Source organism: Blennius ocellaris (assembly GCF_963422515.1).
Source record: "Blennius ocellaris genome assembly, chromosome: 2".
NCBI classification, from domain to species: domain Eukaryota; kingdom Metazoa; phylum Chordata; class Actinopteri; order Blenniiformes; family Blenniidae; genus Blennius; species Blennius ocellaris.
Window position 1 is genome coordinate 17,385,440 of NC_137651.1, and position 27,900 is coordinate 17,413,339.

Sequence of the window (27,900 nt, forward strand, 5' to 3'; positions counted from 1 at the left end):
GATGATGATGATGATGATGATTGATGATGATGATGATGATGAAGCAGCAATGTGACCCCCCGGGCTGCCCCCTCCCTGTCTCTCCGGTATCTGCGGCGATGTGTGCTGTGTGTGCGGACTGACAGGTGGAGAGCTGCCGTCTCTCGGCGGATTGGAGGCAATGCAGCGGACACTCACACTGAAAATCCATATCCACCGTTTAGCCATGTTCACATAACTTGCGTTTAGACTTGGAGTTCACTTGTGGACGATAGACGAAAAGAAAAGACCGCAGGGGGGAAAAAAAGAAGAAGCAAAACGGGACATTCAGCCGACAGCTGGCCGGGAAAGCCGATCACACCGCCCGGCTTCCGGGGATTGAGGGGCCGCGTCGGTTGACGGTAGACGTCGGTCGGTAGCGCGGTGGAGCAAAGACGGGCGAATAATCACATCTTTCGCCGACATCCACCTCGCCGTTTCAGCCACTTTCGACATGTCCAGGAAACTACAGAGGACAGAAGTCTGCGCCGACTGCAGTGCGCCAGGTAAGGAGGAGGGGGAAAAACAAAAACAAAACAAACAAAAAAATAGACTATTGTGATGGAACAATACGTGCGGAGGCGCTCCGTGCGTGGTGGGACATCGGGGCCGGGGTGGGTGTCACTGTCAGCGGGTTCGCAGAGCAGGAAAACGGCCAGGCGTCGTTTAGGCCGCAAATAAACAGTGAAAAATAGGCGTGTTACCACAACGGGGAATATCTGGAGCTAACAGCTGCTCAGCGTTAAGTCATTGAGCAGATCCATGTGTGTGTTCGTTTGAGCAGGTCCACCAGTGATGAATTAAAGTATGTTTACTGCAGTGGCCGATATCTGTGCCAGATTTATGCAGCTTTTCTACTTCACCAGACGTTTGTTTTGATTTTTCGTCCCCGGGACAGACTTCTTAACACGTTAGCTTAGCTCGGCTAGCAGGCTGCCGATTGTGGCTCACTGTGCAGCTGGCTATTTTTTAAAGCTTTTCGCCGAGGCCAAGCATCCCGAAATACTATATCCCAATTTCAGTGAAGGAGCAATAAGTAATAAAAACGCTTGTCTGTGCGTTTTTGGAGTTTGTGTACACAGCAGAGCTAGCTGAGCCACAACGTTAGCCACACTAGCTAAGTTTTGCTAAACGCCAAGTTATTGGCAGCTAGCTCATCACAGACCCAGTCGGTAGCTTTACCTGCATTTGGCTTTATTGTGTGCTGTTTGTTGAAAACCTGGTTTAATAAACATTTCACCTAGATGTCAACATTTTCACTGAACACGCTTTGCAATTGAAATCACACTTAGTGCTGCAGGATATTGGGTTGTCATCTTAATTTAAGTTGATAGAAAATGCAAAAAATCCACCTGCCAACAAAAGAGTTACGTGTGATCCACACTGTGTACAGGTTGTGTCTGACTGTCTCCACTGAGCTGGGTGAGTTTGTTTTTTTCTGTCCATGAGTTTGGAAGGAGGATGTGAAGTCAGAGCAACCTTAGATTCACCTCCCTTGCCCCGTGGCAGATGTAGCCTCACATAAACCCATGTTTAGTTTGAAGCCCATGATTATTGGTGATCTACGTGCATTCATGTGTACATGGAGAACAACAGCTGCTCTCTCTTCACAGCTGCCCCCCCCCCCCCCCCCCCCAATAGCTGTTTCTGCACGCACAGTTTGAAGATGGTGCTCAAAACCTTACCAGTGATTTAGGATTTGAACCCACTCCTTTGCTCTCACTGTAGTCTTACTTTCAGATTTCAGCAGCTGCTTATTTTCTTTAATGTCCTTTTCAGTTTTAATATCCCCTGGCTTAACTACATTCTTCCAAAACCAGCTAACAAAAGAGTATTTCTGTGGTTTAGTTTTAAGACACTAGTCTACTCACACCAATCTCTGCAGACAAAGAGTTGTTTTTTTTCTAACGTCTTGCTTCCATGTTTGTGTCAGCATACCTGCTTCTAGCTGTGTTCGTTTCTTCTACAACCACCAGCTCACTACATGCAGCCCCTCCTTACGACGACATGCACACACACGCAGTGTGAACTGCAAAATGCTGACCTAGCCACTGGTGACAGGCCACCTCCCTACCACCCAGCTTTGTGTCATGCTAAGGGATAACTCCATGGCATGGCTATAAAGGACAACTGATACTTCCGCTCCTCGCCAAGCCTCTGGAGGCTTTCATGTCACACTATGGCAATCTGCTCAGTTTATAGCAACAATGAATCATCTTGTCATCAGTATAAACTCAGTGTTGAGTGCAGATGCGAGCATTTACAGAAATTGTGTCGAATTTGTAGTTCATGCAAGCTTCTTGATGTGGCGGCTTGTGTTTGGCCGAAGCTGAGTATCACATTGAGTAAAATGGAAAACTGTGTATCAGTGAACATGCAAAATTACCATTTAAGAGCTGCCCATGGCTTCTTGTAAACTGAGAACCTACTAGATGCTATTTCAGCTGGAGCTTTCCAGACATTAGATGCGATTATTCATCACTGCACAAGTTGGTTGCAGCCTTAAGTGACACTTATACAAACAGTTGTCAATACTTAATTAGGTCAACTTCAGGCAAAATTCTGCCATACTGAAGGATTTGGCCAATACAGCATGGCTAAAAGTCTATCCAGGTCTAATAGCTTAATGGTGTAGCCTCATATTGATCCAGCGGGCCCTGCAGATAGCCTAGCCTGTGGGAGTTTTTATATTTATTACACAGATTAAGGAATTAAATTGCTGCAGTCCAGCTTTTACAGCCCACGGGCTACTGTTCTAAACTAGGCTATAGCTCTTGTCAGAGCCATTTTGCATTCACTGTTGCTTATTCTGCTGGCAGAAAAGACTTAAAGCATGTCAGTTCATCAGATGATAGACTATTTTAGCTCCATTAATACCATAAACCCAGACAGTTTGATCCTAGCCCGGGAGTGAGTAACACCGACAGTAGATGTGTGCGTGTTTGTGCGTGAACGTTCTGCCTGTAGGACGCGTGGAAATATTTGTTTTGATATTGCAGACTGTGTTGGTTGTGAGCCGCTCGTCACATCAGTGTCCTGAGGGCATAAACATGACCCAGACTCTCTGCCTGGTCGGTCAGTGGCAGTAGACTGACATTGGCCTTTGTGCTTCCACTCTCATCCTCATGTCATTCATACTCACACTTTGTGTGAGTCGACTTTAAGTTCATATGATTCTCTCGATAGAAAAAATAAAACAGATGAGCTTGATTGAATTATAAGCCTTAATATAAATGTACATCTTGGTGAGATAATTTGTGTATATTGTTCAAATACAATCATGTTGTATCCACATTATTGTTGACAGTTTTCATGTCTTAATGGTGGAATTGATTGCCATTGAATCGTCAGTTATTATTGCCTTATTTAATTTGCCCTAATTGCCCCATTTCTCACAGTGACAACATTTGTTCCAGAATTCTCCTGATAATATCACTTTAGTGGTTCCAAAGCTGTCTGAATATATACAGAGATTAATTGAACACTCTTTATTTTAAGTGTTGAGCAAAACAGCATATCATGGCTGTCGTGCCTTATCCAAATAATCTCAGCTGAGTATGTATGAATGCATGACACACCCAGGACAGATCTCTAGTCAATCACCACACAAACACTGGGACAAGCACTCAGATTCACATTTACAGGTAGTTTAGCATCATGAATTGATTTCAGATGCATGTTTTGTTGTGTAGGATCAAATCTGAGTGCCTGGGAAAGTCTGTCCACGCACACACAGTAAGAATATCCTGATTGGAAATGGAAAGACCCTCAAGCTCCCAGACCTGAACCCCGGCACATTACACTGCTGTGTCTTCCTTTTAGAGTTCCACTGCTACTTTCAGTTTAATGTAGAAAAGCAGCATGTGTTTGCTGTGAACTAAATGTAGCCTGAGCTGCACAGGTGTAACAGTTATGTACTGGATTGTACTATGTACATGGATATTGTCCGTTTTAATTGGGGATCCTCAATGTAATTGAATGGTTTGATGAAGATTTGAGTAACTTGGCTATGTTGTGGATTTCTTCTTGTAACTGCTCTTGTAATAAAGTTCAACCTTCGAGCTAACATTTTAAGGGAGGCGGGGGTGAGTATACTGATTACACCAGGACGGAGAAGTCGGAAATACAGGGGTGAGAGCCCACATGTGGTTCCTATGCCTGTGGGTGACAAACCTTTCCCGCTCTCACCGTCCTGACACAGCTACACTGAAGTAAAAGGGAAAACATGTCCGCTGAGTTCGTAAATAAGATTACAAGGCCGGAGTCCCTCAGAGAAAAAATCAAAACATTTTACCAGGATACAGAGAAGAACAGAATTCTTCAATAGCACATAATAATGTTTCCATAACAACCGTAACCCCATCAATGTGTTCCTGTTTGTCTCTCAGACCCGGGCTGGACAAGTATCAACCGCGGCGTCCTGATCTGTGATGAATGCTGTTCAGTGCACCGCAGCTTAGGCCGCCATATCTCCATAGTCAAGCACCTGAGGCACAGTGGATGGCCTCCCGCACTACTGCAGGTAAGACTGGGAAATGGAGACCAGATATAATAGAAGAACACAAATATAGTGCCCAAAGCCCAGGATAGATCCACAAATGCAGCAGGAGAACAGAACTCTGACTCAGCAGCCAATATTTATCTGCAGTTTGTTTATTTTCTGCAGGAGATGGCTTTTGGATAAAACATTAGATGTTGTAGATTAGTATTAATGATATTGTATTGTACATCTGTGTTGTTAAGCTTTTGAGACACATTTTTGAGGTCACAGAGGCTTTAAGGCGTTTTACATTAATGGTCAACTGAGGTTCAAACCACAAGTGATGTGCTGCATCTGTCCCCACCTCCCACTGCTTCTGCTCACTTCATAACTAAGCAGAACACAGTGAGGTGAATGAAGTTCAAGTCACAGATCTGGTAGGTTGCTCGTGTCTGGCTCCACTTAGGGAGATTAAAAAAAACAAAAAAAACAATTGGGACTGCTGAGTCGGGTTGACATTTATTGTGTCTGCTGTTGACACAGCTGCATCCTAGAGTCCGACCTGCTTGCCACTCTGGAAAATAAGACGGATCAACTGACCTTACTCCCCATGCTGGTTAAACATGTTCAAACTAACCCTGCACTGCCAACAGGGTTTAATATTAGTGGGTTACCGTGTGACTGTGAGAAGTACTGCAGGGTTGACTCAGATCCTGCATTTAAGTATAAAATGAGAGTGGGTGCTTTTGTCATTTTATGGCCCATTTTGATTCGACTTTAGACACAGCGGATGAAATCCTGTTTAACAAAACATACTTGCAAACACAAGTAGAAACCATTAGTCACTGTCTCTGTGCATGTGTGTCTCTGTGTCCTCGCGCTTCAGATGGTTCAGACCTTGGCCAGTAACGGGGCCAACTCCATATGGGAACACAGCCTCCTCGATCCCGCTCAGGTGCAGAGTGGTCGAAGGAAACCAAACCCTCAGGACAAGGTCCAGTAAGTATCCTGCCTGCAGCCTCACAACACACAGCAACACTAACATAGACGTAGAAATGATGGTCGCTGTCGAATCGTAATGGGCGCTTTCAGCGGTGAAGCAACCGGTGGTTGCTTCAGTCCAACTAAACAGTTTTCTATTAGGATTGAGGATCACCTACCACATGAATGGTGTTGTGCTCTCTCAGAAGCCTTTGCTTCACAAAAAGTTGTTAGTGAACCGAGGGGCTTAAATATAGCCATAAAAGGGTCATAAGATCAAGTATTGGAAATGCAGAATAGGTACCACAAATCTGCAGCTAAACTGTCTTCCGCTTGGTAAATCTCATTGCATTATTCATCATATTTAAGTCTTATTACACAAATAGTAATAAACTAGCAAAATCACTCCTCATTCAGTGTAGACATCAATTCATTCTCACCAGATGGGAGGGGCTTTAGCAGTGTCTGTAATTATGTAGTAAAATGGGAAACAAATAGATTCTCGCCTTACTCATAAAGAGCACTGCTGTTTGTGCCTAACCAGTTACTGAAGATAAGAGTGTGGGTGGGCTGTTTTTTTGTGATTTTTCACTCGGTACAGCAGATCAAACAACTGAGGAGAAGTGAAATCAAAGCACAAAACCTTTCTCAAAAGACAAATCATCTCATCTTCTTGTGTCATGTTTCAGATCCCACTCGGGCTTTTGTTAACTGAATGCCTGTGTACAGTTTGGAGTACCCATGAAATGGTGGCTCAGTGCATATTGAGGACAGCAGCACAGTGTAGCGGGTTTTGGCCATTTTCTGTTGATCTGGATTTTTTTGCTAAGCATCTTACATTCTCCTGTGCAGCCCCACTAAGTCAGAGTTCATCAGAGCCAAATACCAGATGCTGGCATTTGTGCACAAGCTGCCCTGCCGCGATGACGATGGCGTCACTACAAAGGATCTCAGTAAGGTGAGTATGGTGAGGATATTTCCTTCAATTTCAGGGAGAAATGTAATCTAAAAATATATAACCTGAGATAAGTGTAGAATTCAGTGTAACTACTATAATTCTCTTTGAGATGGTCGTGGGATAAAGGTTGGGGAAGCAAGCTTGAAACCAGAAGTCACTGGTTCAAATCCCATTGTGTGCCCCTGACCAAGGCACTTTACATCCACTTACTCTGGATGTGTCATGAAGCGCATCCAGTGTAAAACTTCTGTTAATTCTATCAAGCAGATCACGTGATCCACTGTGGCAGCACAAGGGATAAAAGCAGGATAAATGCTGCCTCGTGAACTGTTTTTATTTTCACCTGAGTTGATATCATTTCTGGTATTATTGGAGTATCTTTAAAATATGTTGTAAATGTTTGGACAATGTGTTTGTATTCTACACAAGAAGAGTAAAACTAACTCCTAAATTCATGAGAATATTGCTCATCTTAAACAAATCCATGTTTCATTCTAGTGCAGGCCCGCTCAGCAGTATTAATCAAAGTTTGGCAATCACACAGGTTCCATTCAGAAATACATTATATAAAGACAGTGCAATTATTGGAAAGTCTGCACTAGCTACTGCATTAAAACTAATTGCTTATTTCCGATCAGGATTTCATACTCTGTGTATCTGTCATCTTTTTCTCGACATTTCTGCCCATATTCTCTTTGACAGTGTGTTGCAGTGTGCCTCAGTGCTATGCTGTCAAAAAAACTGGAGACATATTCTCATTTCTGTGCCCAAATATAACCCCATAGTACACAGCTGAGGTGTAAAATGTTATGAGCTGGGATTAATTGGCCTATACAGGCACAGCAAGAGAGCGCAGCAGCGTATTCAAGCACAAGGGTTGTTTCACTTTTAAATGTCAGAGCATTGCACATAAACACACACACGTGTGTGCACTCACCTACAGGCACACATGCACTCTCAGTCATAAAACCCCCCTGGCAGGAAGTGATCTGAATGACGCAGCAGGATGTAATAATGATCCCTAATGCTGTGGAGCTACACGGGGCTAATAAGGGATTTCTGCTTGTTTCTGTCTCTCCATGATCTTCCCACCCCTTCTTCCTCTCTCCGTTTATTCTCCATTAGCAACTTCATTCGAGTGTGCGAACAGGGAGTTTAGAGACGTGTCTTCGGCTCCTGTCCCTCGGCGCTCAGGCCAACTTCTTCCACCCGGTCAGTAAAAAAAAAAAAAAAAAAAAAATATATATATATATATATATATATTACATGCTGACTCACTGCATCCAGCAATTAGCCCTGCTGAATTACATTCATTTAATCGTTTTAACTTTATGATATCATTTCCTATGAAGCAACAAATTGGTACAGAAAACTGTTTTACCTTAGTGGCGTGTTTTGACTATGACTGCAGTCGAAATGCGTCAGCAAAATAAAACATCTTTCCCTATTAATTTGTCGCTTAAAAGGAAATTATATCACACTGTTCAATTATTCTCTTCACACTTGCTATGCTATTTGAAATGGTGTTCATGTGTCTGTGTACACCGGAATGCTCCAGGAGAAAGGCACTACACCGCTACATGTGGCAGCCAAGGCGGGACAGATCTTACAGGCCGAGCTGCTCATCGTGTACGGTGCAGACCCTGGAGCACCTGACATCAACGGACGCACCCCTATGGATTATGCTAGGTACTCTCCATTGATTGTGCAGATTGAATTCTTTTGGGGACAAAGTGGGCGAGATTGTGAAATGGGCAAACGCATCGCAAATATGTTATTCATTTGTGTGTTCCAGGCAGGCGGGTCATATAGAGCTCGCGGAGCGCTTGGTGGAGTGTCAGTATGAGCTGACAGACCGGCTTGCGTTCTACTTGTGTGGGCGGCGTCCAGGTAACCCTCGGTACCAGTATTGTGTGCAGGAGTGTCACAGTTCACCTCTGTAAAGAGCATTAAGAAAACTCCCTCCTCTGCTCTCCTCTCCTCTGCTCAGACCACAAGAATGGCCATTATATCATTCCTCAGATGGCAGACAGGTATGCAGAATGTGGTGATTTCTGTGTATTGAATTGACTCTGAGCAGCCTATTGTTGTTTTGCACGGTGTGATTCGATTGCATGAAGAAACTGGATTAGTGTAGTTGCAGCTCCCTACTTTGCCATGCTTCTGTGGCTTCTTCATTTCACCCTCTCTCCCTGGCATGGATACTGTGGTCCCGATGTAGCATAGTGTTCAGACCACAGGGTGGCGCCATAGGGTGCAGCACCCCCCCACCGCCACCACTCATAAAGAAGTTTTGTTTTTAAATCTGGCTGTTTCTTGTAAATTCTGGTAACTCGCAGGTAACTGCAGTGAGTCAGACACTTGAAATGTGCTTGGTTTATCCATGCCGAACTGCAGGATTGGAGAGATGCAGTAGTGCACGCTCAGGATGTGGTATATCGTGACTTGGCACATCTTCTCTTGAGTTGTTTGATGGGTCAGCTGTCGATCGAAAAAGTCCACTTTGAAATCTCTGCACCGCGTGGATCAACCAAGTGCACGTCAAAGCGGGTCTTATTTCTGAGCCGCCATCTAACGCCACTCGTGTCTGCTCTGGTCTGGTGAATGGTTCCTCTTGAAAATAACAACTAAAGCTGTTTTGATGTGGCTTCTCTTCCCCTTCTTTCTGTCTTGTTTCTTCCTTTCTCTCACTCGTTTTCTGTTCTCTCCATTTCGCTGCGCTTGGTGGAGCCAGAGCTCGTCCTAAGTGCCCGACACAGAGGTATCTTTACTTTCCTTGTTCCTTTTTTCCAGAATCTCTTCCTCCATTTCACACATCTCCCTCTCTCTGTCTGTCTCTCCCTGCAACCTAGTGTTTAGTGTGTTTCGCTGCTCTTTACCACACCTCTTTTTCTTGAGTGGTGACACTGATCGAATATTGTTTTATCTTTTAGCATTGTGCTGTTAAAATTGTGCCGTATGGCCGTAGTTCAAAAGGATATTTAAATCGAACTAATGAGTACCTCTTATTCAAAATTTTAAAAATGGATATAAATGCAGCCGATACCCCTCACTTAAACCTAAGGAATGTAGTTGTTTAAAACCAGTAGGTGAACTTTCTTTCTATTTGTGTAAGTTTTGTGTGAGTTTTGTGTAACGTATTGCAAAGAAAGCAAAGTTTTTGACAGGCATAACTTGCTGATATTCCACAATTTTTAGTTACCACCAGCAGTCATTATTCAAACAAGCTGTCTTGGTCTGACACCCAGTGCATCCCTCCTCAATATAGCCACACTCTCCTCTCCCTACCAAAACATCCCTTATCCCTTCCTCCTCACCACTCGCTGTCGTCTCTATCTCCATTTCTTCCTCCCACCCTTCTCCTGTGTGTCTCAGTGTGACTGTCTGTCTGCGCTGCCTGTCTGACTGTCACCTTCTGTGCTTCATTTAATAGTCTGGACCTCTCAGAGTTAGCCAAGGCTGCCAAGAAGAAACTCCAAGCGGTGAGATCCACACACCCCATCGGTCATCTCCAGGCAGTAAACATCAAAGCACAACGTTTAGGAGACGGCGTTCTTAGAAATCATCCAGTGAAAAGACGTGACTGGTTTCAACAAGATTGCATTGGACTAAAACTGGTTGATGAAACAGACATATTTGTTTGTTCCAAACTAAAGTAGTGCTTGCTTTTTCCCTGGCCGGCTGCTTTGCGCCATACAGTATGGATAATTCAGAATACGATAATCACTCATCAATGTTTGAAGAGCTTTGCTCCTAATTCCTGACAGCATTTTTGTAAAGACTATCGAGTGTTTATAGGGAATCGGAGAATGAACCAAGACATTTCTAAAACATCTCTAACCAGGGTGACAGCACATTTTCTTTCATACAGATCTTTGTTTTTTCTGTCAAGTGTATCTATGTAGATAAATAAAACCTGTCGATGTTTTCAAGGCTCAGTGTACTTGTTTGCTTTACAGCTCAACAACCGGCTGTTTGAGGAACTGGCAATGGATGTGTATGACGAAGTGGATCGCCGGGAAAATGATGCAGGTGATCCTCATGTCCACTCATATAGGGGAGAACAACCTTGTCTTGGCACTAAATACAAAGCATTCATTTGACATTAATAACATGAACAAAGAGAGAGAATTTAATCTCTGACAAAATAAAGCATTAATGTGATTGAGAGCGAGTTTTGAAGGATGGACGGAAAAGGAAAGGAAAAAAAAAAGAGTCTGAGCAACAAAGACCGAATGTTGTGAGTGAGGGAGGAGGAGAGTCCAAGTGAGGAAGTGCCTCACATATTCTTCAGTCTCTCCTCCTCCTCTCCAACTCTTTCTCTTTTCTTTTTTTTTCCTTTTCTTCCCTTCTTTTCCTTCGGTAACGGCAACAGTCAAATTGTGCTTTTTGACAGAAGCACAGCAGGTAAGTAACAGAGATAAACAGTGCGACAACTTGGGGAGACAAGACTACTAGAAGATGAAATGAATGGTTTTTTTTTTTCTATTTTCTTATTTATAGCACAGTTCTTGCTGTACTGTTTATGTCTCTGTGTATCTGTAGGTGCATGGACACGCTGCTGGATGTGGGCGGCTGCGCATGTTCTAGTCAAAATGACCTTGTTGCTTAAATACACTCCCGCACACAAATACTCACAGATCTGTTCTTTCCACTCTGTTTTTGTCTCCAGTGTGGCTCACAACCCAGAACCACAGCACTCTGGTAACAGAACGCAGCGCAGTCCCTTTCTTACCGGTCAATCCTGAATACTCGGCCACACGCAACCAGGTAAACACACCACACACACACTTTCATATTTGTACATGCATTTATGTCATCACTCTGTGAAATTTAGCATGGTTTTTATTTGTGGAGAGAAACAAAAACATTCTCCAAGATAAACTGAAACCACTTGATCTCCGAGACCGTCTGTTTCTGGGGAAGCTGTGAAAGAGTGTGAAATTAACATGGGATTTCCTTCAGCTGTGAGAACTCCTAATCCTGCCTCCTTTCACGCCTCCCCCCTTTTTCCCTGTGCTCTCGTGTGAGAGAGCGAAATCCCATGTCCTCTCACATAGTTTCTCCTCATCTGTGTGGCTCAGTGGTGTAAACAGTGACGTTTAACTCAATCTTCCACACGCGGAAGGAAAAAAAGAAAAAGACCCATATCGCCACGTTTGCTCTGCACTGATTGGTCTGTTCTCTGTGGTCAGGAGCTATCTATTTATGGTGGAAAACAGTGAAACCCAAACGCGCGTCTGGGGTTGAATCTTTTACCTCATTTGTCCTCGAGAATGGTGTGTTATTAATAGAACAGCTTGTGAAGTAATTCTACGATGGCTTTTGAGGTCCAAAGTACTTTTTTCTTTTTTTTTCATTTTCTTTACAAAGGCCTGCACTTTCACTTAATTGTACAGTTTACATTTCATTCTGCACATGCAAGTGTGAGCACCGTCTGTGGGTCTCAAGTATGACTGTGTTTTTCCACAGCGCATGGTAGTTGACCACAGTCGTCACACAGGCAATGAGCCGCCGACTGTGGGCTGCATTGTATCAGTGCTCCACACAGCTCATGATAGAACGTGCTGAATTGTTAGAGCCAGTCATGCTGCTGCACGCACGTGTTTAAATAACACAAAGCCCTACCTCCCCGACTCGTTTCTCTCCCAGGGCCGGCAGAAGCTTGCCCGTTTCAATGCTCGGGAGTTCGCCACACTCATCATCGACATCCTCAGTGACGCCAAAAGGAGACAGCAGGGAAAAGGTCTCATCAGCCCGACAGGTGAGACGAGGAGAAAGGAGGAGATACATTAGGCCTAATGCCTTTAAAGCATAAATAGCAGTGCTATGCCATTTACTCTAACAACAGATATGGATGTACCGCAGTCTATTTATTGACTTATACTTGTATTTTTATGTACAACAAGAAGCTTTACAGCGTTTGAGGATGCGATTATAGCTGCAGAAGGGAACTTGTCCAGCTATTTATTCCACAGAGGGAGAAAGTATTTCGAAGATTTATTGTTGATGTTAAATCTGCACCAGCCCATCCACATTAATATTAAGATTTGCACATTAAGAACGAAAGTAGTTGAAATCATTCATCAGTGTTATTAGCCTCTTCCAAAATATAAAACTGGAATCATTTTCTTTCTTCTCCAGGTGCTTTGGACCCGTGCATCGATGACGACCAGCATGACTACGACAGTGTAGCGTCCGATGAGGACACAGACAGTGAGCTGACCGCCCAGAACAACAACAACACACAGCGCAGCAACCGTGCCAAGGTAGGCTCGTAATGACCGGACAATACTCTGTTTGGATACTTGTTCTTAAATGTTCACCTCTTTAATTATTTGCAGAAGATGGATTGATTTAGTGACATCTTTTCTTTTCTACAAAAAACCCCTTGAATCACCTCCTCTCCCAGCATGCTTTGGGAGAAGCGGCCACAGCCGGCGCTGCCACATAGCTCATGGGTGACCTCATCAGCTATTCTGGGTCCATATTAGAGAAGCATTGTTCTTGCAGAGAAAGACTGTGTGTAATAGGAGGGAAGAGACAGAGTGAGGGGCAGAGAAATGATGTTGGAGTGGCAGAAATGGCAAAAGTAAACAATCGGTAAACCAACACTCCAATTTCTTTCTTGTATACTGGTTTTGTTCACCGGGAAAAACTCTGAGAAGCTACACATCTGAAGATCCTCTCCCATCTATGTGTTCTGTATTAAAGTGCTTGTGAGACCAAAAAATTATGTGGTGTTGTAGTAAGAAGAGAGAAAAAGGAATGATTTGCATCTGAAGTTGGTGAATTTTGAACAGAGCTACAGAGAATATTGTAGAAGAGATGCTTTTCATGGTTTTGGTTTTCGGGAGTGGTAGACGGCTGAATTTGAGCACGAGGGTCACAGGAAGTGGGGGAGGCTGGTGCATTCACAGCAAGAACTGAGGCTCCACTGTTTGTGTGTGTAATTCTGAGTACCAGCCAGCTCTTTCTCTCACACAGCTGTAAGCTCTGTTTTTACACAGCTTCTTAAAAAGGCATCGATTCATACTGTAAATCCTCACATTACCTCCACATCCAAACACAGATTGCATACTGTTCACTGCATAATGGCTTCATTTTGAAGCGGATCGTGTGAGCCCGATTACGATGCACCGATGACACTTGAAGGAAGCCATTCACAAGCCTCCTTATATCAGTTTCCTCATTCCATGATTATCTCGTCTGTGTTTTTGTGTGTTTTGTCCACCTGCCCCATGTCTTATCGATCCAGAGTATGGACTCGTCAGACCTGTCGGATGGCCCCATCACCCTGCAGGAGTATCTGGAGGTGAAGAAGGCTCTGGCCTCTTCAGAAGCCAAAGTGCAACAGCTGATGAAGGTCAACAACAACCTGAGCGAGGAGCTCCGGCGGCTCCAGAAGGAGGTACGAAGCTGGGAAGAGAGTGACGGACAATGAGGAGTCGTGCAAATCGAGGCTGAAGTTTAACACTCTCAGTAACGGCAGAGGAGGAATGTGGAGGAAAAAGCTGACGGCAGGAGTTATGACATTCACGTTGAATTATTCATTCTTATTAATAATAATGGAAAGCAGCAGGGAGCGAGAGAAGCGAGAGGAGATGATGCTGCCGGAACTGTTTCTGTGAAGGATAAACATAATAGCCTTAATATAATGTGTTGGAATATATAATCAGAAAGAGGATAATGACTGGAAGATGGGACATATTAAATGACACACAAGATGAGTGAAGAATGTCAGAATAGTGGGGGGACAATTGAACATATTAACATCTTTCCAAGTACGTTTGTTTTGTCTGACAGGGTGTCATTTTCCGCCACTGATTCAACTGGAAGATGTATTTGGTGACAGCTTTCCATTGTTATCTAAAAGCAAGTGCCATCCTCATATGAAACTTATTCTGGGTTTTTTGCCATTTGAGGCCCAGTTTTTATAGTGTTCATCTGTTTCTCGTCACATCTTGAGTTGCCCTCATTAGTGTAATGTATTCATTAGTGGCCATCACTGTCGGCTTATGTGACCCATTTCCTGTCGCCACGCAAATGATTTTGTCAACATTTAGCAGCACAAGGTTTACGGACACACCACTACTAAACAAGTTTCAAATTAGGTGGTAGTAAACACTGTCTCAGGTCAGACGAGGCTTCATTTCCCCTTGTTGACCCTTGAATGCATCGCAGGTGTATATGTGCAGGTATGTACTTTGGCTTCTGTCCCTTGCCTCAGAACTAATCTCTGCTTATTGAAGTGTAACCACCTCATATCCCATCCTTCCATCCCCAGTAATTATGCGAGTGAAGCCCTGTATGTACAGAACCTGTAATTATGGATGTGTGTTGATGACCATTCCGTTGACCCGCCCTCCCCTCCTTTCCCTTCAACCTCCCCATGTTCTTCCCTCCATCCTCTTGCCCCTCCTGCTCCCTTGCTCCTCTCCTGTAGATCACCCGGATGCAGACAGAGAACAGTGCGCTGCGGGGAGGCCAGCAGGCTGGGGGGTCAGCTGGCCATGGGGTTGGGGGTCCTGGTGGTGGAGGAGGACACTGGCCGGAGGGTGGGATGCGGGTCGGAATAGGAGGAGGGGGTGGGTTTGGGCCAGGAGCTGATCCCCCGGGGCACTCGGTTCCCTCCTCAGTTGGCCCCCACACTCACCCCCACCGGAGGGAACGCCAGGCCTTCTCAATGTACCTACCAGGGGCCGCCCCTGGCCCCACGGCCCATGGTCCCCCAGCCCTGGACTCCCTGGAAGCCCGCCTGCAGCCCCTCAACACACACAGCGTAAGTTAGAACCCCCCCCCCCATCCTTTTTGGCCCCTCTCCACTACCCACTGTTCTTTCAGTGGCCTTGATTGGCTTGATTAAGGGATGATGGTCCAATCCTGAGACTTCAAATTTTCCCTTTCTCTCCCCCTGCATCTCAGTTCCCGATCCTTCTCTGTGAAAGGTCCGCTTTTGCACAATCCTTCATTTGAATGTCAAAAATCTTGTGGTGTGTTCAAATGTGGCTTGACCTTTCAGTGTGCTTTTAGCTTCGTACATGGAATGCATAAGTGTGACCTTAAGGAGAAAGATGGAGAAAAACAACCAATTGTTTCACCTCTTCTATTGCCTGTCAACATCTCCGATGCTCCGCTCCCTAGCCGGCCGTGCACCCTTTAACCCGTTGACATTTTCAGCCTTTTTTGACCTCCCAGTTCGCTCCCCTTCTGCTGGATTGCTGCTTATTCTGGAGATGCTGGAAACACACACTCCCACATGCATGCACCTCCACCCACACACATACCTATAGGATGTACATGAACATGTTTTTATAGTAAGGTTTCGTTTATGGCAGACAACCAGGTGGCCAGTTCAGCTGTGTTTTAGCCTTCAGCAGGGACGTAGAGCTGCGGTGTCCAAACACATCATGAAGACCTCCTGCAGAGGATTCAGTGTCCAGTCACTCATCTCCATTCAAAGATTTACCCGTTTGTCTGTTCTCTTTCCGTCTGTGTCTTCACCTGTCCGTCCTTTGCTCACTGCAGTGCAGCCGTGCATCCTCTGGATGTAAGCATTCTGTCTGTCATTGCATTGCCATTTCAGCTTCGATGTTGCCACACTTGATCACTCCTGCTTACTATGCGCTGTAGTGTACCAGATCAGCAATAGTGTCAAGTCTGTGAGTAGTGACTATTTTAGCTGCTTTAATATTTACAAGGTAATCTCCATATAGTTTAGTTGGCAGTTTTCTTGGTTTTCTTGTAAGATGACCAGAGGCGTGTAGTCTTGATGGGATGATGGGTGACCTGCTGAGTCAGACTGGAAACACTTCACTGGCTTGTTCATCTTCTGTTTCTGCAGTTTACCAAAGCATTTCTTCTCTTTGTTCCCCACTCTCTTGTTATTTCCCTGATCATTTCATGATCCATCCCTTTCTGTTACAACTACTTCCCCATCCTCTGCCTTTTTCCTCCTCCATCCCTTCCCCCCCAGGTAAGGAAGGGTGGTCCGGCGCCATATGGTGGTCAGCATCTGTCCGGATCCACCGAGATGGGCAGATACATGGTGAGCTGCTCCAGGTTTTCATAAAGTTCATTCGGGAAATTGAGATTATTTGTTTCAATGTTTGTCAAAAAGTGTCGCAGAAAATCTGAAGAGCCCCCAATAACCCCGTATCCTGCATACAATCTTTTGGTTTCTGTATTCACAGTTCAGAAATCTAACTCTTAACTGTGCCTGCATGGTAAACTTTTAAGTGTGGCAGTCACCTGATTCGCACCACGTGCTCTCTCTGCCACAACCTGATATGGACAAACTTCTTCATTCATTCCATCAATGCCATGATTAACACTTTACAACAATAACACTTAACATCAACAAAGGTAGAAGGTGAATAAAAACAAGGAGAGATAAAAATATATTATATTTTTTTATTTTATTTCAAGCTTTCTAACTAAACGAGCTTCAACATTATTCTCTGGGAACGGAAAGAAATTTTAGTCCAGAAGATGTGATATTAAGACAGAATACTGTATATTCTGTCTTAATAGTTCAGAGCTTTATAAAACAGCAGTAGTGCCGGCCCACATTTACTCATACCAAGGTTTTTTTCTTTGGTATTTAAAAACTGATATTTCTCTGCATTTGGGCCTCGCGTTTACACATAAATGCAGCTATGAGTCATTATAAACGATGATTCCTGAAAACTCCGGCCACAGTAGAGATCTGGAAAAACTGTCCCTGTTTGCGTCTAACACGGGTCGGAGGATATTTACATCACAATTACTGACAATGTAAGTTTTTCTAGGATTCTGATTGGCTATCATGGCTTCACGCCTCCTGTTACACTGGCCCCTACAGGTTTGCTATGCTCATAGCAGCTCTCAACCAGGAGTATATGTGGCCGGAAACAAATGTTTTTTGGATGTATGTATCTATGAGGCTGTTTCAGGTGTGTGATCATTGTACTGATTGGTGCTGTGCTGTTCTCTACAGGGCCATAAAGCAGAGAAGCACGGCAGTGGCACAGACAGTGACTATGACAACACACAAACGTACGACTTTTCACTAAGGTAACACACAAGCGTGCCCATTTCCTGCTTATGTTAAATAAGAATTTCATTTTCAGATCAGTGATACGATCAGTTTTTTTCTCTTCAAAACAAAGGAGGTTACTGATCTCCTTTCGCACTTATTAATGAGAGAGTAAAGGTGAGCAGGTACTCCATAAAGTGCTAAACACATGCAGTGCCGAGACAGTGTGAGTCCAGTTGTGACTGTCGCATCTGATGCGAGGTGTTAATGAAACTGTTTCTGTCTTGCCTCTTCCAGTATGGGCCGCAGCAGTGAGGAGGAGGGCCGTGGAGAGTCTGAGGATGGAGGGGGTGGGGATCCGGGGGAGCCGGACCCCACCCTACCGTGCACAGAAGATGTCATCCTGAAGACGGAGCAGGTGACCAAGAACATCCAGGAGCTTCTCAGAGCCGCTCAGGAGTTCAAACACGACAGGTAGGTGGAGCCCAGCACCGAGACAATTTCTTTCAAAGAAAAGAATGACCAATAATATTATTAGTGATGACTCTGCTAATTGCAAAACCCCAGAAATATAGAACAGCTATAATGATCATAAATTATTATTAAACTGTTGGGTAAGAGCGACAAAGAAATAAGTTGAAATTGTACTTCAGAAAACAGTAAATGAAATGAGGTTAGAATTGTTACATTTACAGCTTTTTCTCTTTAAGTGGAACCGGAAACTCAATTAGTTTATTGTATCAAACAACTTCTGAATGTTTCCCATGAAAGTTGGGACCAGTTGTTGAAAACAGCAATGATGTGACTATAATGTAACAAACAAATACATCATTTTGATATATTTTGCCATGAAATCAGCTGCTTGCATTCACTTATGGAGATCATTTATTTCTAACGTGATGATAATATAGTAAGCCGTTTACTTTGTTTATTCAATTCAATAAACAATGGTTCTTGTGTATTTCACAATGAACCTTTAATGTTGGAAATCTATTGATTAGATCAAGGCCATTGCCATCATCCATCTCTTGTCACTGATGTATGTTGCAACACAAGCAGTATGTGGAGGCAGGTTGCTGGGTAAAGAGGATCAGCACAATAGATGTTCTCATCTTGTCACTTTTTTCCTCAAAAGGCTGTATTTTGAATACTTCCTCCCAGTCGTTGTCATTCAAAAGAAACTCGGATTTGTTTTTATTGTGTCAGTCAGACTTCCAAAATATGAAATCTACCTCTCTGCTTTACTTCAATACCGTCAAAGCCCCCATTCAGAATGTCCTTCATGTGCTGGTTTTCACGCAAGGTTTGATTTCTCTTCTTAGCTTTGTCCCATGTTCTGAGAAGATCCACTCTGCTGTGACCGAGATGGCCTCGCTCTTCCCCAAAGTAAGAGTTCCCTTCTCATTTTGTGCACCTCTCGCCTCTTTTCTGTGTGGCGGAAGTCGTGCTCCTCGCGGTAACCTGCGGTCGCCTCTGTGTTTCTGCAGCGCCCAGCATTGGACGCCGTGCACTGCTCCCTCCGTCTGCTGGCCTCCAGTGCCTCCCGGCTGCAGGTGGAGTGCCGTAAGGCGGCGCCCTCGGAGCCCGGGGCCCCCGCAGTGGACTACCAGCTCCTCACGCAGCAGGTCATCCAGTGCGCCTACGACATCGCCAAGGCCGCCAAGCAGCTGGTCACCATCACCACTCGTGAGAAGAAGCAGTGACACGAGAAGTTCTGGAGGGGGAGGAGGGAGAGAGGTGCATGGCCGGGTTTACAACCGATGAGACGGGCGAGTGCGGAGAAAGAGGGATAGAGTCCGGGGTGGGATATGTGGACACAACATCTGACTGAAACGGGGGTGGGGGGGGGGGGGGGGGGGGGGGGGGGTGACGACTCCTGCCACGAAGAAACAAAGACAAGTTTGGAATATGCATGGGAGAGAATCAGAACGCAAACAAAATGTAATTGTTTTGATGGAAACACTACAGAGAAAAGAGAGCGAGGGGGAGGACGAGTGGGAGGATCCATCGTGGGAACTGCAGCCCAAAGTGGTGGAATCAGATTTGTATAATAAGGCGCTCTGACTTTGGCAAAGCGCACAACAGATACGATGGCAATGTACAGTCAACTGGATCCTGAACCGTTCCTGCTCTATTTATTTACAGCCTTCCTGTTTTAATTTAACCACGTAGAGGAAAAGAGTGGGTGAGGGTTGGGGGAGGGGGGTATGCTTCGAGAGAGGTCAGACCAACCACGACATCCCCTCCATCCCTCTGTCCTGCATGGATCCAGGACGCACCCCACCTCTGTCCTCTGAGCTGGCTACCCCCCCCCCCCCCCCCCCCCCCCCCCAATCTGTCAATGGTGGTACACAGCATGATCTGGCATGTTTTCTCTTTTCTTTTCTTCTTTTTTTGAATCTGTAGATCAGTGTGATTTGCACCTCCTGAGGACAGAAAACACTTTTTTTTTTTTTTTTTTTTTTTTACTGACTTAAAACAAACGAAACACTTACACTGGAATAATTGTGATTTATTATTGTTTATCATGCCAATTGTTTAGTTGTTTTTTTTTTTTGTATTGATAATTTTACTGACTGTTGATTTAACTGTTGATGTTTGTTTCAATTGTGGTTGGGATGCAAATTCTCTGATTCTCATTTGGCAGAATAGGGAATCGGGTGGGACGACGCGCCAACCTCTTACTGGGATTCAAGTGCACACACGTATTTACACACGAAGCCAACCTGTGAAGCGGTCCTCGACATTTCTCAAACACTTGGTGAAGGAGTTGTTTTTCATGTTTTGATATGTCATCTGGCCAAGGGGTTGATCGTTTGCCAAAAGGAAGTGGGGGATTTGTTGCCGTCTGAACGGAAGCCCCCTCGGATCAAAATCCTCTCTACGTGAGTCCTCAGTTGTTTCTTTTTCTTTTCTTCTTTTAAACGCTTGATTTATCGTACCATTTGCCTCATTTATCAGAGCCAGTGGAGTCATCTCAGATTTATAGTGCCAATCAACATAATGCAAACTTTAGTTCCCAGTGTGGCTGTGAGGAGGGTTCAATTCCCCAAGTCTTTGCTCAGGAGTGATGTGTACTTCACGTGACTCGGGTGGTTTAATGACTATTAGCTATTGACTGCATGCATGCTCGCAGATACTGAGCCGAACCAAGTGGATCTGTGGTAAACACCAGGCCTGTCAACCTGGAACATGGTCAAATATTCCCATCACTTTATTATTATTATTATTTTTTTTTTTTTTGCCGCCTCGAGTGTGCTTGAGTTATGCATCACTTTCTCCTCTCAGGCTTGTCTGGCAAGCACAATCAAACCAATGTGCTTTTTTTTTTTTTTTTTTACCCCCCCCCCCTTCTCCTTCACGGCCTGCTGATCTTGGGCCTCAGAGCGAGTCGCCACTTCTAGTTCAGTCTCGAACCTCTGCCAGCGTTCGACAGCTTCAGGAACAAAGTTGCTTTTGTCTCTATTAAAAAGCTGGCGCAGTTATCGCCTCCCGAACACTTCAAGCTTGTCGTTGTCCCAGAGCGCAATCTTAATGCGTTCTCGTTTGAATTCGCTCCTCCCGTAATTCTAAATCTGTTTTTTCTTCTTGCGGCTTTAATATTTGATTCTGTAATTGTATTTGGAGGGTTTCTGCACACACTACCGATGAAGGTTGAGAACAAACAGCAGTTGGATGTCAGTCTTTTGCCTTCTTTCAATGCCTTTTTTCTTCTTTTCTTTTTGGAGCAAGAAGCACAACAGTTCACTATGTGCTGATAAAAGACCACCTTTGACACTTTCTCCATGTTTTGGCCCCCGATCACGGCTTGAGCTCTCCGGCTTGTCCTCAGTTTTTACACGTAGTTGCACACGTCGCCATTGGGTGGGGCGGACAAAGTTGGGATTGTGCGTGGAGTTGTGTCTAGAAGACTCTTGAAATGTATCGTGGTTTGATATCGAATGCCTTTGCACATCATCATCATCTCCTGTTTGACTGCTGAAATACTTGATACACACACTTGTATACACACACAGACGTACGCATGGGCCAGTAGAAAAGCTCGCCCCTTCAATCATGGTAGCCCAAGTTTTTAGTATAGAGCCATATATGATCATATATTTTCATGCTATGTTGAAGCTATATGTTAAGGTTATGTTCGCAAGATATTTATGTCGATTTGTTGGCCGAACTGGGCTTCAGGCTCGCCTGCTCACCAAATCTTCATTCAGCTCTCAAGTCCTGACCCCCGATGTACTTGTTGAAGTTTTCAAGTGTCGGGAGTACGGTTGCGCTGTGGTATTCCCTTCGTATGTAGGCGGTCATATTGTACATATTAATGATCCTACTGGAATCCATCAGTCCAGGTGGTTACTCGACAGCGTGGTTTCAGTTGCACTATTTCCAAACACCAGCTAGGTGAAGTAGGATCTTTGTTACGAACCGCACTCTCTCCAAAGGCCTCAGCTAAAGTACATTATGGGCAGGATGCAGGATTTGATTTGGGATGGGGGAGGTAAAACTGGGAGAACAGTCTGAAGCACACTTTGGCTCAGCACTACAGTCATCTCAAAGTGGCAGGACGGGGAGAGGGGGGGGGGGGGGGGGGTCTCAAACGCACACGGCCCCGGCCCCCCTTCCCCGAGGTAGTAGACACTACGTAGGGTGCCTCTAGCGTGAATGTTTAATGCTTCTACCCACCCTCGAAAGACTTTACACTCGAAATATGTCCCGGATTTAGCACATCAGACACACACATATGCATATATATATACACACACACACACACACACCTTGAACTTATCAGTCGGACCAAGCCATGCACAAGTACAAACATCAAACTTACAGCCAAAATAACAAGCATACACACTTCTGATTCTTATCCACGGCAGTACACTGTGGCCTGTACTGTCGCTGTTCCTGTGTCTCTTCAGACTTTGGGAGATGGGTGACGGGAGAGTTATCTTTTAACAGAAGACGTTAAAAACTGTATAAAGTAGAGAAAACAATGACTTAAAAAGGTCAGTCGTAATGGAAACTCATAAGCTGTACATTTGTAATAAAATAATAAAACAATTTAATTGTCCTTGGTCTGTCTCCATGTGGTTGATTATTATAACTTGTAATGTTTGCCATTCCGTGTGTGTGTGTGTGCGTGCGCGTGTGTGTACACTCTATGTGGCTTTAGTTCACCTCTCTTGATGCACTTTGTATCCGTTTCAAATTGAAACACCATTCACATCACTTGCCTGCAAATATGAAGACACACTGCTTCTATTCTGACCTGGGTGGAAACTGATTTTTTTCTCTCTTTTTTTTTTAAATATGGTACAATGCCGGCCTGAAATCAGACGACCTGGGTGCACCGCGCACATTCCCTAATATTATCAAACCATTAGACGTTGACAGCATCACAATAGGGTTACAATAGATACGCAAATGTTACATATTGACTGTTATATTTTTGGGGTTTGAATGTCTTTATGGGCACATTCCTGATCGGTATGAAGACACTTGCTCTTCATTGTCGTTTCACAACGCTTATGTTGTAGGTTTGTTACTGGAGCGAGGGCCACATGGCACTCAAGTGGTTGATACTCCCACCTCGGTGAGAAAATATCTAGTTTTCTCCCACAGTAAACGGTATCGATGATATAAATGTAAAAGTCACCCCACAGTGAATTGATCTGCATTCTTTACTAGAATCTTGCGCACATTCATTCATAAAAGCATACCTTGTTGCCTACAACAGCAGCCTACATTTTTACAGACTAAACCTCCACAAGAATCATGACATTTCTATAAAACCGCTTGTAAAAAAAACAAATGAGGAAAAATGGATATTTACAAGTAGAAAGCTTGATTGAGCAGCAATATTGGGGGGGGGGGGGGGTAATCTCAGATTACTTTGCATTCTAACAACAAAATGTAACAGACCTCTTCGCTGCAACAGCACATGATAAATCAGCACAGCATCTCAGTTTTTCTTGTCCAGCTTTGTCAAATAAAGACAAACACTGTTCTTTTGACATAAATTACTCTTCTTTTTCCGGCTTTGGATACACGCTTCTCCGCACGGTCCAGGCTCTTTCCCGGCAGCCGTATAAAGGTTTAGTATGTCATCCTATGCATGTTCATCTGAGCTTGAGGAGCTCGGCAGGAGAACACATTCCTGTCTCCGGCTCCTCTTCCTCCTCCTCTTGGCTATCCGCAACCTCCTGCGGATCACATCTACGAAAACACACATTCAAGCAAAATGAGATGATGAATGGGGATAAAACAAAGAGAGGAACTTGTTACAGAAATAAGACCAAGGTAACTCGAAGACTCTCAGTTGAACCTAATCAAACACAATAGATCGAAAAAAAAAGAAAAGAAAAAAAAAAGGACTCCACCTGCGACACTGTCATAGTCCTGCCGGGGGTCTCGCCAGTAGAGGCTGGGCGTGGTCCTCCAGTGGCGGTAGAGGCGGGTGTGAAGCACGGAGAGCGTGAGGAGGATGAGCAGGAAGCCCAGGGCCGCCGCCGCCCACACGGCCTCGTCGTTCCTGGGGGTCCTCTGCAGGCGTGTGACCCCCGAGGCGTGCGTGCAGTCGCAGGGCTCGCCGGCGCCGCAGCCGTCGCATTCGCCGCTGCCCGTCTGGCCGCGGCTTTCTGACCGCGGACGCTGCTGCGGCTGAGAATCAAAGTCTGTGTTCTGACCTTGTCGATGGGAGTGCGGAGGCCTGTGGATTGGCCGATGCTCCGCTTCTCTTTCTCTGACGTCTACTACTTCATTATCCTTCGCGGTAGGACCCGCTGTGTGATCCTTATTGAACACTTTCTCTTTTGAGTCATTGAGCTTCGTACCGTGCTTACTCGAGTCTTTACCTCTGTGTCTAATTGAACCCGTACCTTCATGTTTAGAAGTGACACTCTGAGTTTTAGGCCTGGCGGTCTGGTTTTGTCCATTCTTCACACTCGTTGTGAGAGCAGGCATCCCAGCAGAGGTTTCGGGTTTCCTGAGGTCAGTCTGTTCAGAACCGGGCTGCACGGCCGCAGACTTATTTCCCTCAGAGTGGAAAGTCCCAAACCCTGACAAACCAGTTCTCAGTGTAGTGGCAGATATGTTTGATGAAAAAGGAGGAGCAGGTCTGGCTATAACACTCTGGCTATTGTTTTGGATTCTCTGCTGAGGGGTTCTCCTTGGACCGTGTAGATCTGAAAGACGTTCAGGCATGCTGCTATCGTTCTTTGTATCTCCCGTCCTCTGAGAGGAAGTCTCACTAGAGTTATTGGTCAAAACATTGGAGGAGTTTCTTGTGTTGAATCCTTCACTGTCCTTCACTTCAACACTCTCCAGCTTCTCTCCATCAGCAGCTCTTCTCAGTCTGCTTCGGCTTCCTTCTTCCATTAGATTCAGGCCTTCACTCTTAAAGCCGCGCAGCAGAGCCAAGATGGTCTCTTCACAGCATTCCTTAAGGGATTCCTATGGATTCACAACAAAATATCCGACTGAAACGAGTGTATATTATTCCTGGGAAGAACTATTTGAATGAACACAATGGGTGTGATCATGAATTACGAAGTCTCCACACCTTTCTTTTTGTGGGCCGGTGCAGCGAGGCTGACCACGTCAGAAACAGGTTGTACTTCATGTTTTGCGCCGCACCGTCAAACACATTTCCCGTTGTCTGTGTCGTCGCCAGCCAATCACAGACGCCCGAGGAGGTGACGGTAGGAAGCTCCAGAGTGCGTCCCCAGGACACCAAGGCTATTGGCTGAAGAAATAGTGAACAGAACAACTCTGAGGCAAGAAACTCATCCTGGAATCAAAAAGCAGCAGTATTTCTACTGCTTTATGCAGATAACAACACCGAACCATGTAATGAGTATTAACAGTCTCTGTGCAAAGACTCAGTGTCAAAAAAGTAGGTCAATGATGAAAGAAAACAATTAAATTCAATAAAAACTAAATAATGTATCTCATACAGTATAGATCTAATTATTCTATGAGTCTTAAGTGATCACTTTTGATATTTTAAAGTCAAGCATGATTTTAAGCCTCAATTTGTTCGGTTTTGTCACGATAAAGAAGCTTTAAAAAATGAAAAATTAATGAAAATCCTGATGGACTGCAACTTGCAAACGTTTACCTGTTGAACGGCATGCTCAATGAAAACCGAACCTTGCTGTTGTTTTCTGTGATTCTATAATAAACGGCAACAGGACTAAAACCTACATGCAAAGTGTTTCATCCTAAATGGTAGATTAACGGATACCCAATTTAGTCTGTATCTAAAAGGTCAATTTCTGGAGGACTGCATTACGTCCTAAGTTGCGTGACTTCGTTTCAGAGTTGAAGTTGATGAATCTATTTATACGGATCCAAATCTATTTCAAATTGAAATGTTCTCAAGAGTAAACTCAAGGTTATTTCATGTTAACAGAACATTCCGTCATGCACTAATTGTCTTACTGCGTCTTTTGAAAGCCAATAAAACCACAGGTGACAAAACATTCTGGCAGAATTTGCAGAAAAAAAACGTGAGCGCTTCTCACAGTGCGTTCACTGAGGTGCTGATGTGGCGTCATGATGAAGTCTGGCAGACAGGAGCGAGCCAGTCCAGACAGGAGGAGGCGCTCGCGACGTGGCGCACACGGGTGATAGAGCAGAACCGTAGATCCATGCTGGAAACGATGGACACAAATATATGTAATGATCACCATCCTCAAAGTCTCACCGACATTTATAATACTTAGTAATTAAACGTTTGCTACAACATAAACTGTGTGTTCTTATCATCTGTTTGTCACGCTTATAAACAAACCTCCATGTCAAAATTTCAAGAAACACAAATGTGCCATTTTGCTAAGAAGATTTAAAAAAAGAAAAAAAAAAGTTGAAAAACACACAAGAGTGGAATCAGATGTAGAATAAACATATTTGTTTTTGTGACTCACATGCAGGTTATTGAGCCAACGCTGAGGAGGGCAATACAAGTACTCCCCACTCTCCGCCATTACTGGTCTGTATGCTCCACTGCAAAACAACAACATAAAAGATAACAAAGGTCACAACTGCAAAGTAAGCAAATCCAATGTGTCATAACTCAAGGCTAGACTCTTTTATACCACTTCATAGAAAAGTGAGCCTTCTGTCGCAGATGTGTGTCTACTCACCTGCTTGGAAGAGTGCGATTGTAGAAGATTGGCTCATCCATGCATATTTGCCTGGCAGGCTGCAGTGAAAAAATAAAATCATCAAACAAGATTCCATCGCCCAAGTCAAGCCAACGCTACGATCAACTACACATTTGCTGATGTCAGTGGGTTATCACATTTCCTTTTTAAGTGCAGTTTAGGGAGTCAAAGATCACTGAAAGCTCAATAAAGATAGCAAATTGTGAACTAGAGCACTTACATACCTCAGGATCGTAAACAGAGTCAATGCTGGGAAGTCTCTGCTGATAAGGAGGACAGTAAGATCATTGACACAACAATGGACAACAGGCATCGTGTGAAGGATGTAGGTCAGGATGTTATTAAGGGGGTGAGCTAAGTACTTCATTTATTTAATTTTTTTCCCAAACATCTGTGTGTAGGTGATGAGTGATGCTGGCAGCAGGTCTGGTACCTGTGGAGACTCTGCACAGTCCCAGGAGATAGCATCCGGAGTCAGGTCCTTCTCCAAGTACAGCTGTCACACACAGGCGAGGACGAAATGCCTCTGTAATAACTGATTATAACCCACATAGCAATAAAAACACACAACAGAAATACCCCCACCTTTCCGTTGTCACATCTCGGAGACTCGCACTGAACCAGGGCGAGCCACAGCGCGGCCACGAGAGCCACCGTCCCCCGGCAGGAGGCGGCTGGACCCGGCCTGGTGAGAGCCACCGTCCCCCGCCGGGACGTCGCTCGGCCTGGCATGGTGGCGATAACCACTCAGTCATTCAATTCTGAACGGAGCAACATTAAAATAACTGGCACTACTTTAATTAAAGAGCAGCAGCCCGGGAGAAGAACGACGCCACCGTTCATAATGTTAACAACACAAAACGTCCATCGAAAGTGACATGCTTTCCTCCACGAGCCAAAACGACGTTATTCCGACGCGTCATAAAGCGAAACGGAACGACAAAAACGCCACATATTAGATTGTTTTCTTAAAAAGAAAAGTAACAGCGTTTTTCATAACTCACACAAAACTTTCAAGTTGAAGTCATTTTATAAATATAACATCTACATGAAGACTTTCAGAATAATACGACAGCAATGAGACTTGGATTTATTAGCGAGTATAATATCATTAAATTTTTTAACAACTTCATTGGTCACTTATTCGACAGACAAGTATAAATATTCATACATATTTTAATTATTTTTTGGTCCTCACTGATGTAACGCACATTAACACATTTTTGTTTGTTTAGGGGAATCTGATTTCCGTTTCCGGTTTGCATTCACATCCAGCTTTACAGAA

General features: G+C 44.4%; 2 protein-coding genes across 8 annotated transcripts; one reads left to right on the forward strand and one right to left on the reverse strand.

The window, feature by feature from the left end:
* Positions 1-173: 173 nt before the first annotated feature.
* Positions 174-19,227, forward strand: git1 (G protein-coupled receptor kinase interacting ArfGAP 1). Of its 6 annotated transcripts, none has more exons than XM_080507987.1 (21): positions 174-524; positions 4,407-4,540; positions 5,385-5,497; positions 6,332-6,437; positions 7,563-7,649; positions 7,996-8,126; positions 8,233-8,327; positions 8,428-8,470; positions 9,172-9,198; positions 9,871-9,919; positions 10,397-10,469; positions 11,110-11,207; positions 12,060-12,201; positions 12,582-12,706; positions 13,696-13,848; positions 14,884-15,219; positions 16,414-16,485; positions 17,416-17,492; positions 17,752-17,928; positions 18,777-18,840; positions 18,942-19,227. In XM_080507987.1, the coding sequence occupies exons 1-21, from the start codon at positions 473-475 to the stop codon at positions 19,155-19,157; spliced, it is 2,370 nt and encodes a 789-aa protein (XP_080364113.1). In that variant the 5' UTR covers positions 174-472; the 3' UTR covers positions 19,158-19,227. The 6 variants fall into 6 exon arrangements, with proteins under 6 accessions (XP_080364113.1, XP_080364114.1, XP_080364116.1 ...); XM_080507988.1 differs by having other exon boundaries at positions 17,416-17,474; XM_080507990.1 differs by having other exon boundaries at positions 12,090-12,201.
* A 3,766-nt stretch (positions 19,228-22,993) lies between these two features.
* Positions 22,994-27,606, reverse strand: tp53i13 (tumor protein p53 inducible protein 13). Of its 2 annotated transcripts, none has more exons than XM_080508042.1 (9): positions 27,201-27,606; positions 27,049-27,111; positions 26,840-26,875; positions 26,595-26,653; positions 26,376-26,454; positions 25,974-26,102; positions 25,010-25,192; positions 23,829-24,900; positions 22,994-23,664 (listed from the first exon to the last, which is right to left on the reverse strand). In XM_080508042.1, exons 1-9 carry the CDS (start codon positions 27,345-27,347, stop codon positions 23,558-23,560), a joined length of 1,875 nt encoding a protein of 624 aa, XP_080364168.1. In that variant the 5' UTR covers positions 27,348-27,606; the 3' UTR covers positions 22,994-23,557. The 2 variants fall into 2 exon arrangements, with proteins under 2 accessions (XP_080364168.1, XP_080364167.1); XM_080508041.1 differs by having other exon boundaries at positions 26,840-26,878.
* Positions 27,607-27,900: the final 294 nt, after the last annotated feature.

Excerpts from the sequence above, each read along its gene's own strand:
- git1 (XM_080507987.1), top strand. The coding sequence starts at position 473 with ATGTCCAGGAAACTACAGAGGACAGAAGTCTGCGCCGACTGCAGTGCG. Across the intron at positions 9,199-9,870 it reads CCTAAGTGCCCGACACAGAG|TCTGGACCTCTCAGAGTTAG; the intron begins GTATCTTTACTT and ends TTCATTTAATAG. Across the intron at positions 15,220-16,413 it reads AGCCCCTCAACACACACAGC|GTAAGGAAGGGTGGTCCGGC; the intron begins GTAAGTTAGAAC and ends CTTCCCCCCCAG.
- tp53i13 (XM_080508041.1), bottom strand. The coding sequence starts at position 27,347 with ATGCCAGGCCGAGCGACGTCCCGGCGGGGGACGGTGGCTCTCACCAGG. Across the intron at positions 27,112-27,200 it reads CGAGATGTGACAACGGAAAG|CTGTACTTGGAGAAGGACCT; the intron begins GTGGGGGTATTT and ends TGTGTGTGACAG. Across the intron at positions 26,654-26,839 it reads ACTCTGTTTACGATCCTGAG|CCTGCCAGGCAAATATGCAT; the intron begins GTATGTAAGTGC and ends TTTTCACTGCAG.